Source organism: Dipteris shenzhenensis, chromosome 30 (assembly GCF_047967505.1).
Source record: "Dipteris shenzhenensis isolate YYH24624 ecotype China chromosome 30, Dip_SZ_1.0, whole genome shotgun sequence".
Taxonomy (NCBI): Eukaryota; Viridiplantae; Streptophyta; class Polypodiopsida; order Gleicheniales; family Dipteridaceae; genus Dipteris; species Dipteris shenzhenensis.
Genome location: NC_141625.1, coordinates 5,124,471 through 5,140,524, shown reverse-complemented (window position 1 = coordinate 5,140,524; position 16,054 = coordinate 5,124,471). Strand labels below are relative to the sequence as shown.

At 46.3% G+C, this 16,054-nt stretch overlaps 1 protein-coding gene across 1 annotated transcript in view; it reads right to left on the bottom strand.

Moving 5' to 3' along the window:
* LOC147881635 (OBERON-like protein) overlaps positions 1–15,616 on the bottom strand; it is a 70,892-nt gene extending 55,276 nt beyond the window's left edge. Inside the window, exons 1-2 of the mRNA XM_087401901.1 lie at positions 15,500–15,616; positions 13,854–14,976 (exon numbers count right to left, since the gene is read on the bottom strand). Coding sequence (XP_087258027.1) covers positions 13,854–14,976; positions 15,500–15,571 — 1,195 coding nt within the window. The 5' untranslated portion in view covers positions 15,572–15,616. The remainder of the gene's footprint in view (positions 1–13,853; positions 14,977–15,499) is intronic.
* Positions 15,617–16,054: the final 438 nt, after the last annotated feature.

Genomic DNA, 16,054 nt, shown 5'->3' with positions numbered 1-16,054 from the left:
AGCAAAGGATATGCTTCATTGGCTAGACTAGAGAGGCAGTGCTTCCGCTCTCACTTTCAGGATCCACGGACCAAAGGGTTGCTTTTTGACTCCTTGGTCCGCCCAGCAAGGATGTATGGCAGTCCATGCTGGGAGCCAGACTTGTCGAATATAGAGTGGGCCAAGATGGAGCGGCTACAGGTTCTCATGTTATCACGGATGATCCGTGGTAAGCCATCCGTCCCTCACCAAATCATTCGTGCGGAGTTTGGGTCACCTCCATTACAGCTAGATGCTGCATTTCAGGTCATTACGTATCTGTACCGAGTCACAGAGTTTGGGGATTACACATCCGGACGTAGCAGGATACCATGGCTAGCGCTGTCCTCTTCTATGGCACTTGTAGCAAGGGGAGACCAGAGGTGTTGGTATGCACACAGAGAGATGGTTTGCAGGACTAGGGCTCCACATGGATAGACTACCTCCTTTCCAGTATAGCATGGATGCTCCTTTCTCTCCCCTCCTATCACACGAGGTCAACCAAGTTATCCGGGAGGATCTCCTACAACTACACACATTCCGGACTTGGTTGGGCCCGAGTGATCTTCCAATGAAGCTGGGCTTCTACAAAGATCACTTCTTACATATCACAGCGGAGGGTTTCATTGATCCACCAGGATGCACGTAGATTCACCTACCCCACTCGCTGAGGATCTCTCTTGGGTAGTTCTGGATCTCTTCTCACAGACTTCGTATCGAGGAGCGGTAGAGCAGAGCAGTTACCCAGGGAGAGACGCATATGCACACTTTGTGACATGCAGGAGGTTGAGACAAAAGAGCATTTCATATTCAGATGTCATGTTTACTATGAGATCCGAGCGTGTTTCTATTGCCTCTTCAGAGACAGTTATGGGGTTTTTGCCCGTTTCCTCTCCTACCCAGACCAGTGATGTTTGGCTGGTTTCATTCATGAGGTGCTCACACACCGAGATAGGATACTCTAAGCACACAGATAGGAGCAGACTTCTCCCCCGACTAATACCTCTCAGAGCTCTATCCCGGAGTTCTTTCAGCCAGATCACAGACTCCCACGAGGCGAGACCTCGACGTGACCGTGACCCGAAGCCTATGACCCGACAGCTCAAACAGAGGGTTGACTCACAGATCATACTTCGGGATATCCCGTGTGCGGGACATCCAGGAGTCGAGAAGACATATGATCTCGTGAAACGAGATTTCTTCATGAATATGTGACACGGTGTTTCTCGTGTCAGGTAAGTAAGGCCGAGCGGGTGAAGCCACCCGGACTTTTACAGCCCTTGGAAATACCACTAAGTAAGTGGGAGAGCATTTCCATGGACTTTATTGTAGGACTGCCTACGACACAAGGAGGGTATGATTCTATCCTTGTGGTGGTTGATCGTCTAACCAAGATGGCTCACTTCATTCCGACTAGAGAGTCTGTTAGTGCCCCGCAAGTGGCGGATTTGTTCATCAGACATATATTTCGTCTGCATGGATTACCTAGATCCATAGTGTCAGACAGAGATGTCAAATTTACCGGTCATTTTTGAACAGCGGTATTTGAGACACTAAGGACTGAGTTGGGAATGAGTAGTGGGGATCATCCTGAGACGGATGGTCAGACGGAGAGAGTCAACCAGACCTTAGAGGATATGCTGAGGGCATATGTATCATTGAGGCAACATACGTGGGACAAGTGGTTGCCATTGTTGGAGTTTGCCTACAATGATAGAAAACATTCCTCTACCAGGTTCAGTCCGTTTGAACTGAACTATGGTTATAGACCAGCCAATCCAACTATTGTTGGAGTACCTCAGAAAGTGCCTAGTGTCGCGGACTTTGTGGTTCAGATGCGGGAGATGCTAGCACTTGCGAGAGCTAATATCCGCCAGGCTATGGATAGAGCCAAGGTGTATGCGGATGAAAACCGGTCTATAAGAGTATTCAAGGAAGGAGAAAAAGTTTTTCTCAGAGTTCCTTCGCACTCGAAGTCGTTGACTTCAGGAGAGTGCGCTAAGTTATCACCTCGATACTGTGGGCCGTGGTTAATTCTGAAAAGAATAGGCAAGGTAGCCTATAAATTAGAATTACCACCGGGGTGTAAGGTGCACCCAGTGTTTCATGTTTCTCGTTTAAAGAAATTTTTGCATATTGGTGACTCACTAATCGAAGGTGTGGTTTTGTTTCAAGAGATAGAGGATAATGCAAGACGCAAACCAACAAGAATCCTGGACCGAGGAACAATGCAAATACGAAATTGGAAGATACCCACGGTGTTGGTTGCATGGCATGGTCAGCCTCTATCGGAAGCTACCTGGGAATCCGTATACCAGTTACGGAGAGTGTTCCCAGATTTCATCATCGAGGACGCTGATGCTTGAAGAGGGAAGGAATGTTATGCTCTAGCCGAGATAGCATGACCTCGGAAAGATCGGTGGGCATTTTCTCTTAGATGACCGACTTCTGTAATATTTTATATGCGTAAATGAAATGGTCGAGAGAAGTAACTGCCAAGGTCCTAAGTGAGGGTGAAATGGCATTGACTAGGTGGTTCTGAGTGCTAAGGCCTAGGTGCACCTAAATGTGCAATAATGCCAAGGGGCAAATGGTTTTAATGTGCCCCAAGAGAGGGGTAAATGGTGCACCAAGTGAAAGGCTAAAATGATGACATGTGGCAAGGGGGAACCATCTAGGGAGTTGAGGGTCTCGTGGATATGCATGAGGAAAGCAAGAAAGACGTATTGATTGAAAAATGCGATCTACGAGAGTTTGGCTGGGAGGAAATAACAAATGCCATCGCCCGTGATCTGAGTGAGTGTTAGAGAAAAAGGGAATGTGTCAATCAGGGTTCACTTACCATGCATGCTTACACGGATAGTGATTATGCAGATTGTTTCGACAGCAAAGTGTCACATACCGGCAACTGTTTTTTGCTTGGCAGTTCATGTATCTATTGGCTCAGCAAGAAGCAACCAATAGTTGCCACATCCAGCTGTGAGGCTGAGTACAGGGCAGCCTTCACCGCTATAGTAGAGCGTGTCTGGCTTCGACAGTTACTTGTAGATCTTGGTATCCGCCAGACATCCTCCACTATGGTCTACACTGACAGCCAGAGTGCTTTAGCTATTGCGCGTAATCCAATGTTTCATGCGCGTACCAAGCACATTGAGGTTCACTATCATTATGTTCGAGAGCGGTTGTCAGCAAGAGACATAGAGTTGTCCTACCTTCCCACAAAGGGCAACATAACAGATCTGTTTACAAAGGCACTTCCTCGTCCCAAGTTTGAAGTCTTTCAACAGGGTTTACACTTGGTTCCCTTTGTTACATGATCTGGCTACCTTGTACATTCATAGGTGGCTATATCCCTTGGGATGAACATGTGCCACCATGACCAAAAAATACCAGGTATTCTGAGACGTTTCCATAATACTTCAGCCCATACCATGGAGAGGGGTTTGTAGGCCATCATCTCCCGGTCGTATTGATGCTCTCTGGGCCCTAGTATGTGCCATGTAGCTTTAGTTATTGGCACTTAGGTCACCTAGTACTTTTAGTGTCTTATGACACCTAGTACTAGTGGTACCACTAGGACATTGTCCTAGGGTTCCCCTTTATTTTGTACTTTGTACTTTCATTTGTTAGTTGTTGATGTGACGGCTTTCAGCGTTCTGCTCCACGTTTGTACCTCCTTCCGCTTCCTTGAGCCTACACCCTTCCCAAATGTGTATCTTGTAGAACTGCAAAAGAATACAACTGACACTCCTTCAGAGAGCTCGACAACTCTGAGGATGACCCTTTGATACAGAGAGCTGACCCACAAATGCCTAAGAAGCAACCCAAAATCTAGACCAAGACCACACTGCCCACACGGAAGATGTGGACCATTGTGCAAGGCTATTGAAGAGGCTTGCGCTGTCCCCGGGCATGCAACGGAGCTGCGTGAGTGTGAGAGATGAAGGAAAGACGGAAATGTGAGAGTAATGGAAGCTAAGAGAGCTGAGATGTAAACTGAGAGCTGAGTGATAAGAGCTGTAAGTAGCTGAGAAAACTGTAAAAGAACTGCTGAAACAGCAACTCCGAACCTCAACTCTGAGCCGAGCTATGGAGGCTGCGTGGACTCCTTCCTGGATCACCCTTAGGAACTGCTGAACTATTTGCTGTCTTGCAGGGGACTTCTCGAAGGCCTGAGGCCTGCACCAGGCTGGAGAAATAAGAGGCTTTTGTTGGGAGCTGATGAGTGAAGGCAGCAGCCCCCCCTTTATATAGGGGGGTGTAGGGCTGGTAGGGAGTGAGCCAACCAGCCTGAAACAGGCCGACCAGCCAGTCAGCTGGTTGGGGCTCACTTCCCTAGCCCTAGCTGCCTAGGGAGGGGCACAGGGCAGCCTATAAAGGCAGCCCTTCCCCCAGCCCATTCTCCCTTTATGGGAGCTGATTGTCTCATCCCTGAGGGGGTCTGTCTGGGCTCCTATCCGAGGCTGAGACCTAGACCTACCTAGAACCCTAAGACGGAAACACTAACTTACTGTTCTCCAGTGGGTACTAGTGAACAAGGACAGACTTTCCAACTTGACCTAAGGTTGATAGACTGACTTACGTAGCTCGTGCCTGGCTGTCCCTGGACAAGGGCTCACAATGGGGTCACAGCATACGAAAAAATATCCTATCATAGGAACTATTTGCACTTTGTCAATGAAGCCAGTTGTCACCTTGCACCCAAGTGCAGGGATGCATCAATAGAATAAATCTAAGAACAAAAAGAAGATGGCTTTGAAGCTCCCCATTGATTCTACATATAAGGATTCTAAACATATCCAAAGTCGAAATTCCAAAGATATCACGATTACGATGTAGGACAAAGCAGAGTTTCTTCATTACTTTTATTGTATTATAGCCCTTTCCGAGAAGTAATAGGATTAGATTACTAAATTGAGGGATAAATGCACTCTTACTTGTGCAAAGACGAGAGAACCAAAGAATTGGGAAGTAATCACTCCATATTTAGCCATATCAAGAGATTTGGCCAACCAAATCTAAAGGGACTAACCCCTCCTTGAACACCCGACCTGTAGCTCTCCAAAAAGCCCATCTACCGGGCTGTCCATCCTAGTTTCTAGCCCACCCCTAGGCAGATGTACTCAATCCCTAGTCACACGGCTCTCACATCTAACCATTCGAGCCCTTGGAGGCTTTCACAAATGCCTCTTATCAATCATATCCAACAAAAAAGGCTTTATTTTATTTTGGCAAAGGGTGATCTACTGGTATTGAACTAGAGAATAGATGCTGCCACCTAGGTCGCCCAAGATGAAAGGGAAAATAACAAAGAGCCAGCTCAGCATAACTAACCACACTGAGATCAAAATCATCATACTTAAGAGCAATACCAAGTCCAGGGCTTGAGAGGAAATGATTGAGGAAGAACAAGGGTCAAATGGGAATTGGTCGCGTAAGAGCCTGGTGTAAGTTGAGGATCAAACATGTGATGCTCCTATGCAACAACGAGCGCCATGAAGTGGATCCTATTGTAGGATGCCCTTAACCATTCATCTCAGCTACCTGTGTGAAGGATTCCCTTTAGAGCTCCCCGAACAATCTTTGTTAAGGTGGATATTGTAGAATCCGAACATGCTGCAATATCTGTCCACTGCTACCCTCCCCTAGGAAATGCCCATATGTAGTGATCCTTGAAAGCATGGAAATATAGGGAAGGGATGGCTGTCATGAAGGGGCAAATTCTACTAAGTTAGTGGGGTTAGCACTAGATGGAAAAATTAGCTAGAAGCTAATTAGGAGGATTTGGGGAAGGACTATGAAAGCGCCAACCCCACTCATTTCCAGGCACGTATCGATTTGACTCCTTATCCTCAATCTACTTCAAGCTCCCTCATCCAGCCTCAACATCCATCTCTCTCTTCCTCCCTCTCTCTCTCTCTCTCTCTCTCTCTCTCTCTCTCTCCCCCTTTCCCAAGGAGAAAATTAAGCTAAGTTACCAGATTAGCACTAAAGAGGCTAAAAAGGAGGATGTGGGGAAGGACTACTTAAGCCTAAACCACAGTCATTTTGTAAGGTACATTTTTTACTTGAAATCTACTCCTTGCTTTTCGACTTTGAGCGCTCCTGCTCCCATATGCGAAAACTTATCAAACGATAAAGCCCCCCGATCCACAAGAGCGTATCTACCACCTAGAACTTGAAGTCCGTGAACTCAGACTTCAACTTGCAGCTTTGGAAAGGAAGGTCCACGATATGGAGGGGAATGGAAAGCAAGAGGTCATCAAGGAGGTATTGCACAAGTGTAATACATCTGTAAGAAAACAATACAACGTCTGTGCTCAACAGATAACAGGATCTCGTATGCAAGAGAGAAAAGCAAATAGTATGGAGAATCAAAAAATTGATTGCTGTAAAACTGATACAATAGATGGCGTTGCCCCCCAACCGTGCGCTCCTGTGTGAGAAGCTTCGATGGCGTGCTGGAAACAGTAGAGGACGGAGGCTGGATGCTAAGGAATCAGGGTTGTTGTAGCCAGTGATGAATATGGGCTTCATGGGCTTGCTCTTATATAGCCACCAGTCGTAGTCGGTTAGACCCAATTGAGAGACCGACCCAATCCGCCCGAAACGGCCGACTGGAGGTCGGTCCCGAAATAGGCCACCAACCACACGTTAGAACCGTGGCGCAGAATAGAGCAACTCACCTACGGTGTCCAATCGGCCCAGAGCCATCCGGGATCATCTGGGGCTCCAAACGGGCCCCGCAACCCGAGAGTGGACTGCCCCGAGAAATGCTCTGTCTACCCTCAGTGCAATGCAGGACAACAGATAGTATCAACTGCGGATGAGATTCTCACGTAAACAAGAAGAAATGCAGAGGCGTTGTGTTCTATTGTCTGCAATGTAAGTGATTCTGTCATGGCGTTAATTCAACATGTCACCACAGCGGAGGAGGCATGGACGGTCTTGAAAAATCACTACGAGACCACGAATCAAACACGGATTCAAAATCTGGAGACTCAACTCGCGAACAAGAAATTGTCTGAGTCTAAAATGGCTGAGAAATTCATCACCAGGGTAAAGAATCTACGAGATCAGATGACTGCGATTGGCATCACCATCACCAACGAGAATCTAGCACGAAGGTGCATACGGATTCTCCCACCAAACTACGACGGTCTTGTTACGACGCTGAATACACAGAACAGAAATCCGAACCTCAATTTTAAGGATTTCAGCGCAATGCTTCTGAAGGAGGAGATGCGTCAAAAGATGAGGACTGGAGAAGATTCGGCTTTCTGGGCTGGATCAAAGAAAGATAAGGGTAAGGACTCTGGTAACCCATCTTCTGCTGATGATAAAAAGAGAAAGAAGAAGATCAAATGCTTCTATTGCAACAAGGCAGTGCACAAGCAGAATGAGTGCCGAAAGAAGATTGTAAATGAGAAGAACGGAGTAAAGAAAGAGTCCAACAACAGCGCGCAGGCAGTGCCAGTAGAGTTGTTCGTAGCAATTAAGGAGATTTGCACGGAGGCAGTTCATGTACCTGCGGTTGAACCTTGGATTATTGACAGTGGTGCATCGCGCCACATGACTAGTCGGAAGGATTGGTATACCTCTCTACATCCGGTAGGGAATGACATCCTGGTAGCAGTCGGCAATGACGCAAAATGTCTAGCAAAAGGAAAAGGTACGATTGCTCTCAAGTCAGATGGAGTTGTAAAACAGTTGTCCGATGTCCTTTATGTGCCAGATATCAAGAGGAACTTGTTGTCCGTTTCTGCGATCACGGATCGGGACCTCAAAGTTCGATTCGATAAGAATGACGCACAGATTTTGGATCTTCAAGGGAAGGTCGTTGGTAAAGGTACACGGCGCAACATCTACGAACTCTCAGCTTTCAGTGCTCGAGCTGATGTGAGCAACACTAAGCTGTCGTTTCTGCGATCACGGATCGGGACCTCAAAGTTCAATTCGATAAGAATGGCACACAGATTTTGAATCTTCAAGGGAAGATTCAAAATCTGTATGATCGAGCTGATGTGAGCAACACTAAGCTGTCGTTTCTACGATCACGGATCGGGACCTCAAAGTTCAATTCGATAAGAATGGCGCACAGATTTTGAATCTTCAAGGGAAGGTCGTTGGTAAAGATAGACGGCGCAACAACATCTACGAACTCTCAGCTTTCAGTGCTCGAGCTTATGTGAGCGACACTAAGTTGTGGCATGAGAGGTTTGGTCATCTAAACCTTAGTTCTTTAAAGGAGATGCATAAAAGTGGAATGATTGTCAGCCCTTAGTTCTTTAAAGGAGATGCATAAAAGTGGAATGATTGTAGACCTACCAGAAATTACAGATCTGTCCGATGTATGTGAAGCTTGCATGATGGGCAAGCAGCATCGGCAGCCCTTTCCTAAAGAGGCTAACAGGGCAAAGGCTCCTCTAGAGCTCGTTCACACTGACCTCTGCAGAAAGATGGAGACGGAAGCTTTGGGTAGTTCCTACTACTTCATGACGCTAATCAACGACTACAGTAGAAGGATATGGATATACTTCCTGAAGACTAAAGATGAGGCTTTTAGTAAGTTCAAAGAATGGCATGTAATGGTCGACGACTACAATAGAAGGATATGGATATACTTCCTGAAGACTAAAGATGAGGCTTTTAGTAAGTTTAAAGAATGACAAGCAGCATCGACAGCCCTTTCCTAAAGAGACCAGCAGGGCAAAGGCTCCTCTAGAGCTCATTCACACGGACCTTTGCGGAAAGATGGAGACGGAAGCTTTGGGTGATTCCTCCTACTTCATGACGCTGATCGCCGACTACAGTAAAAGGATATGGATATACTTCCTGAAGACTAAAGATGAGGCTTTTAGTAAGTTCAAAGAATGGCATGTAATGGTCGAGAAAGAAACGGGGAGGAAGGTGAAGAAGTTGAGATCAGACAGAGGTGGAGAGTTCACATCAAGTGAATTCGAAAGTTACTGCAAAGTCACGGGATCAAGAGGCAGAAACCCCCGCCACATACACCACAGCAAAATGGAGTAGCAGAGCGCAAGATGCGCGTCATTTGCGAAATTGACAGGAGTATGATGAAAGGGAAAGATTTGCCAAAGACTTTCTAGGCTGAAGCATGTAACACGGCAGTTTACATTCTGAATCGTAGCTACACGAAGGCTGTGAACGGGATGACTCCACTGCAGGCCTTTTCTGGTAAGAAACCTTTAGTTGCACATTTCAGAATTTTTGAATGTGACTGTTTTGTGCATGTTCCTGATGCTAACAGGACCAAATGGGAACCGAAGAGCCAGAAGTGTATTTTCTTGGGCTACAGTGAAGAGGCGAAGGGTTACCGTCTCTGTAATCATGTTACCAAGAAGATAATAGTAAGTCGCGATGTGATCTTCTCAGAACAGCCGCATCAATTGGAGGAGGATGCTTCCTTCCCAGACAACCAGGACCAGGATAACCACTCAGTACAACCACCAACAGCAGACCGAGCTCCCCCAACGGTGCTTGGGAGGAATCAAGATAAAGAAGAGAAAGAAGAGCCTGCAGAACCACAACGGCAACAACCATTCCCAAGTGGGTAAAGCAGCTTTTGGACGGCAGAGAACCTCCAGCCATTGAAGAGGAACCATCCGAACACCGCCGATCCAAGAGATTAGAGGAGCAAAGAAGGACACATGAACACTTGGTCAACTACGCTTTCATGACAGAGCTGTTCCGTGCTGAAGAACCCAAGTGTCTTGAAGAAGCACAGGGTGATGAAAAGGTGGATGGAGGCTATGCAGTCGGAGTATGGCTCCATAATGAAGAACAACACTTGGGACCTTGTGAATCGACCACCAAAATGCAAGGTAATCGGTACCAAGTAGGTGTACAAGACCAAGTACAAGTCCGACGGCACGTTGGATAAGTACAAGGCTCGGCTCGTGGCAAAAGGATTCGTACAGATACATGGTTTTGATTATTAGGATACTTTTGCTCCCACAGCTCGACTAACCACAATTCGCAGTGTTTTGGCTTTAACAGCAGATGAAAGTTGGCCCGTGTTTCAGATGGATGTAAAATCCGCCTTTCTGAATGGAGATCTCAAGGAGGAGGTATACGTGGAACAACCACCAGGTTTTGTGATCCCCGGTTCAGAAGGTAAAGTCTGTAAACTAAAGAAGGCACTTTACGAGCTAAAACAGGTCCCACAAGCGTGGTACAAGCGTGGTACCAGCGGATTGATGCATACTTTCTGCAAAACGGGTTCAGAAGGAGCCCATCTGATGCAAATTTGTATATCTAAAGAGGAGGCAGGTGTATGATTGTGGTCCTTTATGTGGACGACCTTGTCATAACAGGGAACCATGAAGAAAAGATCTCGCAGACAAAGCAGTTGCTAGGAAGAGAGTTTGAAATGACAGACCTCGGACTGATGCATTTCTATTTGGGGATTGAAGTTTGACAAGAGCCAAAACATATCTTCATTTCACAGCTGAAGTATGCTGGAGAGATATTGAAGGCATTTGGCATGGCTGAGTGCAAGACAGTTGGCACCCCTATGGAGGTTGACGTGAAGCTCTCAAAAGAGGATTCATCACCATTGGTAGACGAAGCGGAGTAAAGAAGGCTTGTAGGCAGTTTGATTTACTTGTGCAACACACGGCCGAACATCAGTTTTGCGACTGGTGTACTAAGCAGGTTTTCCAATAAGCCCCGGGAGAACCATTGGAGGGCAGGGATGCGGGTGTTAAAATACATCAAAGGCACACTTGATTATGACATCACCTATACCAAGGACAACATCTTGACCGGATTCTGTGACTCGGATTGGACAGGAGACGTGGACAGCAAGAGATCAGTGACAGGTTACTGTTTCTCACTTGGATCTGGAGTTGAGTACAAATCCTATTTTGCTTCTTGTGAGGGAGTGTGGTTGAGGAGGATTTTAGGGGACATGGGTGCAGCAGAGAACAAGCCTATGCAGTTATCATGTGACAATCAGAGTTGCATGGCAATTGCTAAGAACCCTGTGTTCCACGCTCGCACAAAACACATTGAGATTCAATATCACTTTGTACGCGAGCTCATCATGGATGGAGAGGTCGACTTGGTGTACTGTCCAACTACAGAGAATGCTGCCGACATCTTCACAAAGGCTCTTGGAAGAGACTTGCTGGAGATGCATCTTCATCGACTTGGCATTGGGCCGAAAAAGTAAGTTCACTTCCGGGTGGACATTGAGAGGGGGTGTTAGATATCAATGCTCCACTCTCGTGTAACTACGCAGGAACCAGCTAACTCTACTTGTAAGCCCCCCATATGAGGAGAAGGCATTTGAGTAGCTCGGTTATCCGGTAGGTCCTAGTTTAGACACCAGATGGGGGCCATGTGTGGCCTGATGGCTGGACAGCTTCAAATAGAGTTGGCACACTGCCAACTAGGCTACATGCAAGTGCGGGAAGGTTGATAACTAACAACATCTCCCCCAACACCAGAGTTGCTTTCTAAAGTGCAGGAAATGGTCGATACTCACTTGAATCTATGAAACAAGAGATGACAGCAGACGTGAACAGTAAAGTGAACAAAGCTGATCTATACAGGGAAGTGAAAGAGCAGCAAACCAGGGAAGCCAACAAGCAGATCTTGCATGTGGGAGGGCTACCAGAAGGTTGCCTTGATATAAAGGAATTCACAGAAGATAAGATCAATTGCCTAAAAGAGAAGACACCACAAGTGGAATGGGATTCGGATGCTATCTTGAGCATTGAGCCAAAGGGAACAGATACAAATCTTTCTCAGTGACAAGGTAGCCAGGACCAAGATTCTTCGACAAACACACAAGCTGAAGGGCATGAGGATATGGATATCTAAGGAACTCACTCCAACACAGCTCAAGCAAAGAACCACTGAGCTTGTAAAGGTGAAAGAAGCCAGGCAAGCAGGAAAGTGGGCAGTCTACTCTCGAGCTGAGTAGCCATGTGCACTCGACTCTCTGAGTCTCAGAGATGCAGTAGCGACTCTTTTTTTGGTGTGTATTCTGTCTCATAGTCCCGTGAGGGCTTCTGAAGATGTTAATATATCTTTCTTTCTCTCTCTCTCTCTCTCTCTCTCTCTCTCTCTCTCTTTCTATAATATACTTTTCTTTCTTTCTTTCTCTCTCTCTCTGCTAAGCCGCTTCCATACACAGGGCCTGCAGCAGGTGTACAGCCACGAGCAGCAAGTATTGGCCCAGCAGGGGCAGCATATAGAGGTGCCATCATCACAGTTGGCCTCCAGTAGGATACAAGCAGTCCATAGCATGCAAATGGGATAGCCTTTCAAGCAGGTCCAGGCAGCCTATGCCCATGTGCAGATCAGGATTTAATGGGGTTGCCTGGGGTCATACACAGGAAGCCAGCAATAATATAGATACCTCTTCCTAAGAGGGGGGGGGGTAATGGTAGTAATGTTTCTCTTTCAGTTGTCATGTGAGATCAATTAGTTATGCGCATGCATAACCAAAGTTCGTATGCATGTGACAGTCCTTTCACACTCTATCTCAGCAAGCTTTCGTTGTGTAGGTCGGTTCCTTTTGTGCACATATATTCAAGAAGTCTTGTTCATATATGTAAGAAGAATAGAGTTTGCATCTTCTATTGAAGTAACGTATACATAAAGAAAATAGACAGTATAGTCTCCAACGTTGGGTTCGTTATCACAGAGAGTATGAGATTTTTTTAGAACAAATTCACACATAAGCACCGGATTTCAAATCAGCAGGTACTTAATGGGGCTGGAAACAACTACTTATTGACACATGCTTGCTAATTTTTTTGGCCTTTACCTTACAACCGGGATGTCCAAAAGACATCGGCATTTTGTGCTAATATTTTATGGTTGGGACGATTCTGGAAAGAGAAACCTTGGCAACTGGCTTGCATGTTTTGTGAAGTCCCAATTAGAGATGTCAGATTAAGCACATGGGTACTCAAAGCTTGATCTGTAATCAAATCTCTCACACAGCTCAAGGCACCTGACTACTGAAAAGGTGGTTCTATTCACCCTTGTTGAAAAACTCTAATACACAATTGAAGCCAGGCATCCAGATGATAAAAACGTTAAGTGGGTGAATTCTGTCGGATTGGACTCAGCCAGGTGTGTTTCTTTTGTGAAGGGAGGAGAAAAAGAAAAGCGGATGGGCTATTGAACTCAGTATAGTATTGTGAATGCTCCTTCAGTTTCAGCATGGATCAGCTTTTATTTTTCCAAGCATATTGAATTCAAGCTTGTTGAATGGAATAAATTAGAATATGTAAAAGTCACATATACATGAGGAAAACAGCCATTCGTGGGTTTGCTACCCTCAGAAAACAAGGTGGGAGCTTCTTTATACCAAATATTTATAAGCATAAGCATTATCCTCAAATCATTGGGTACTTCATATCACTCGAAAGAGATTAGTTGCTCATCACATGCTTAAGTTATTACCTTTTACTTGACAATTTGGATGCCCTTTCCAAAACACATCTGGATTTCGTGGAAGCAATGCTTGCTAAATTTTCCTAGTTAGGCGCTTCTGACAACTATTATAGGGATTGCAAAATGTCACCAATGGTATCGATATCTGATACTAGTAGCTACAGAATGATGACCCTAGAAATGATTGAAAGATTATAAATATAAAGCAAATCCAAATTAATATTTTGGTTCTCTTCCTATACAAACTCTTTTAAAGTGAGATTAAAAGTATTACTGAGACCCACCCCATTCAACAATATCATCACCTTTAGTCTTGTATTATATCAGGTCCCAGCCCACAGCCCGTCTTAACAGAGTTAAAATTTTGTATGCACTTCCAAGGAGGAATAAGATTGCACCTTGAAACAGCCGTTGGATTTCCCTGCACACACTATTCACATCAGCCCCTGTATTCAGCTTGTTCAACAAATCTTCAGCTTTCCACAGCAACTTGCGACCTTTGGCATCTTGACTCCCGTGAAAAATGTGCCTTACAGAACCAAGTTCCCTCGTTAGCTCATCCCTTTGCCACTCAGTAGCGCATGAGCAGAACAAATCCTTGACCCAACCTAACAATGCCGATGTGTGTTTGCAGGCTCTACATTGAAAGAGCATTTCCTCAGCATCTCTACTGCACTTGGAGGGGCCCATGCTTATATGCCCAACACGGATGGCACATTCTGTGTGTGTCCAATGTGCACAAAAGTCACAGCCTATCCAACGGCAGGTATTTACGTCAAAGTCGAACTTGCTACATATTGTGCACATGCAAGCATTACAAAACCCGTTCTTGGAGTTGCAGATTTCACACGTGCAGTCGTCCCCAGGAAGGTGGTTCTGACACGCCACATTTCGACACCGCTTATTGAAGAAAATTTCCATCAGAATACACTGTGTCATAGAGACGTCAGGGTGTAAGAAGGCCGGTACCCCTGTCCTTATGGCCACGAGAAGTTCTAGCTGAGTTCTGTTAGCTCGCAATAACAATTCAGGAGTAAGATCCGCCCGACTGAGCAGCATCTTCTGCAGAAAAGCGAATTCTTCCCGCTGCCGGGCACCTCCTGCTCCGCCCATAATGTTACGAAGCTGTGTCTTCAGGTCCTCCGAGAGCTCATCTGGCTGATCAACCATGCGCTCAGCTATGGCATCGACAGCCTCGCAGACGACATCCTGAAGTCTTATGCGAACGGATTTAGCAACTCGACGAACCACAGTTTGCTCAGCTGTTTCGCCACCCCGTGATTGTCCACTCATGTCTCGAGCCGGTGCTTTTTGCAGTGCTGCTAAACCACCCTCTCTCGTATGCTCCGTCATCCAAGTGTCCCTGGAGCTTCCGTTCTCTGAAGGGCACTCCTTCAACTGGTCCGAATCTGTGCCTGTCGGTCGATCCAGCGAGGCACAAGCGTCGGAAGGAACAAGGGAGAGAGAATTCGACTGAGGCAGAGCTGGGGAACAAGGAGCACTACGAGCGTGTTGCAGCGCCTGCTGTGACAGTACACGCATGAGGCTCACCTGAGGACTGCTTCTCTTCATCGAAGGACCGTCTCTCGCTCTGTCTCTCTCTCTCGCCTACGCTCGCTCACTCACACACAAGCACCCAACAGACCGGCTACCCAGACACGCCTCTCTCTCTCTCTCTCTCTCTCTCTCTCTCTCACACACACACACCCAACCAACAGACCAGCTACCTAGTCGCATGGATCCTGAAGCATCTTCATCGTTTGGCCTTTTAGAGACGTTAATATCTCTCTCTCTCTCTCTCTCTCTCTCTCTGTCAGGCCGGCTGCCCCCACCCCACCCACACACCCACAACACACCACACATTCTCACACACAACACAGATGCCGTCACGCTCACCCGACTTTTCCAACCTCCCACAAACTCGGGATCCCATCGCCCACAACCTCGGATAAGCAAAGGCGATTCGGGGGCAAGTCGCGCACCATCACAAACACAAACACCCACACGAAAGCAACGGTGAGACGAGAAGAGGAGGATGCTGTACCTGATGGATCACAGAACAGAAGCCGTTGTGCGAGGGCAGGGGAGGAACAGACATAGATGCACGCACAAGCATATATGTAAGTACAGAGCTTCGTCAGTTCAGTTGGCTTCATTTTGGCCGATACGTTCAAAGACTATCTGTTGACCGCATTTGAAGTTGGCCATTTTTGGAGTTGGTTGGAATTTTGGCCCATGATTTTTGGTCAAGTTGACCGATGGTTAGTGTTAACTAAGTAGCTAGTGTAAAGATTTGATCTGTTTAGTTTTTGGCTTGCCCCTCGTGGAGAAGCCTTTAGTTACGATTCTCCTTTTGCATTTGGGGTTTCTTGTATTTGATATTTTTTCGCTTTCCTCCATTGGTGCATGTGGGCGATTCTCCTAGGCAAAATTAAGGGTTGCGATGGCTCCGACATGGTGAGCGATGGACCGAGTTTTGTATCCTGGGCAAATTTTTGGGCTCTATGTAGCATGTGTGCGATGGAAGGCCATCGAGTTCTATATTGCTTGATTGTGTTTACAAGCATTCTAATTAACATTGAACTTTACGTTTGGGCAA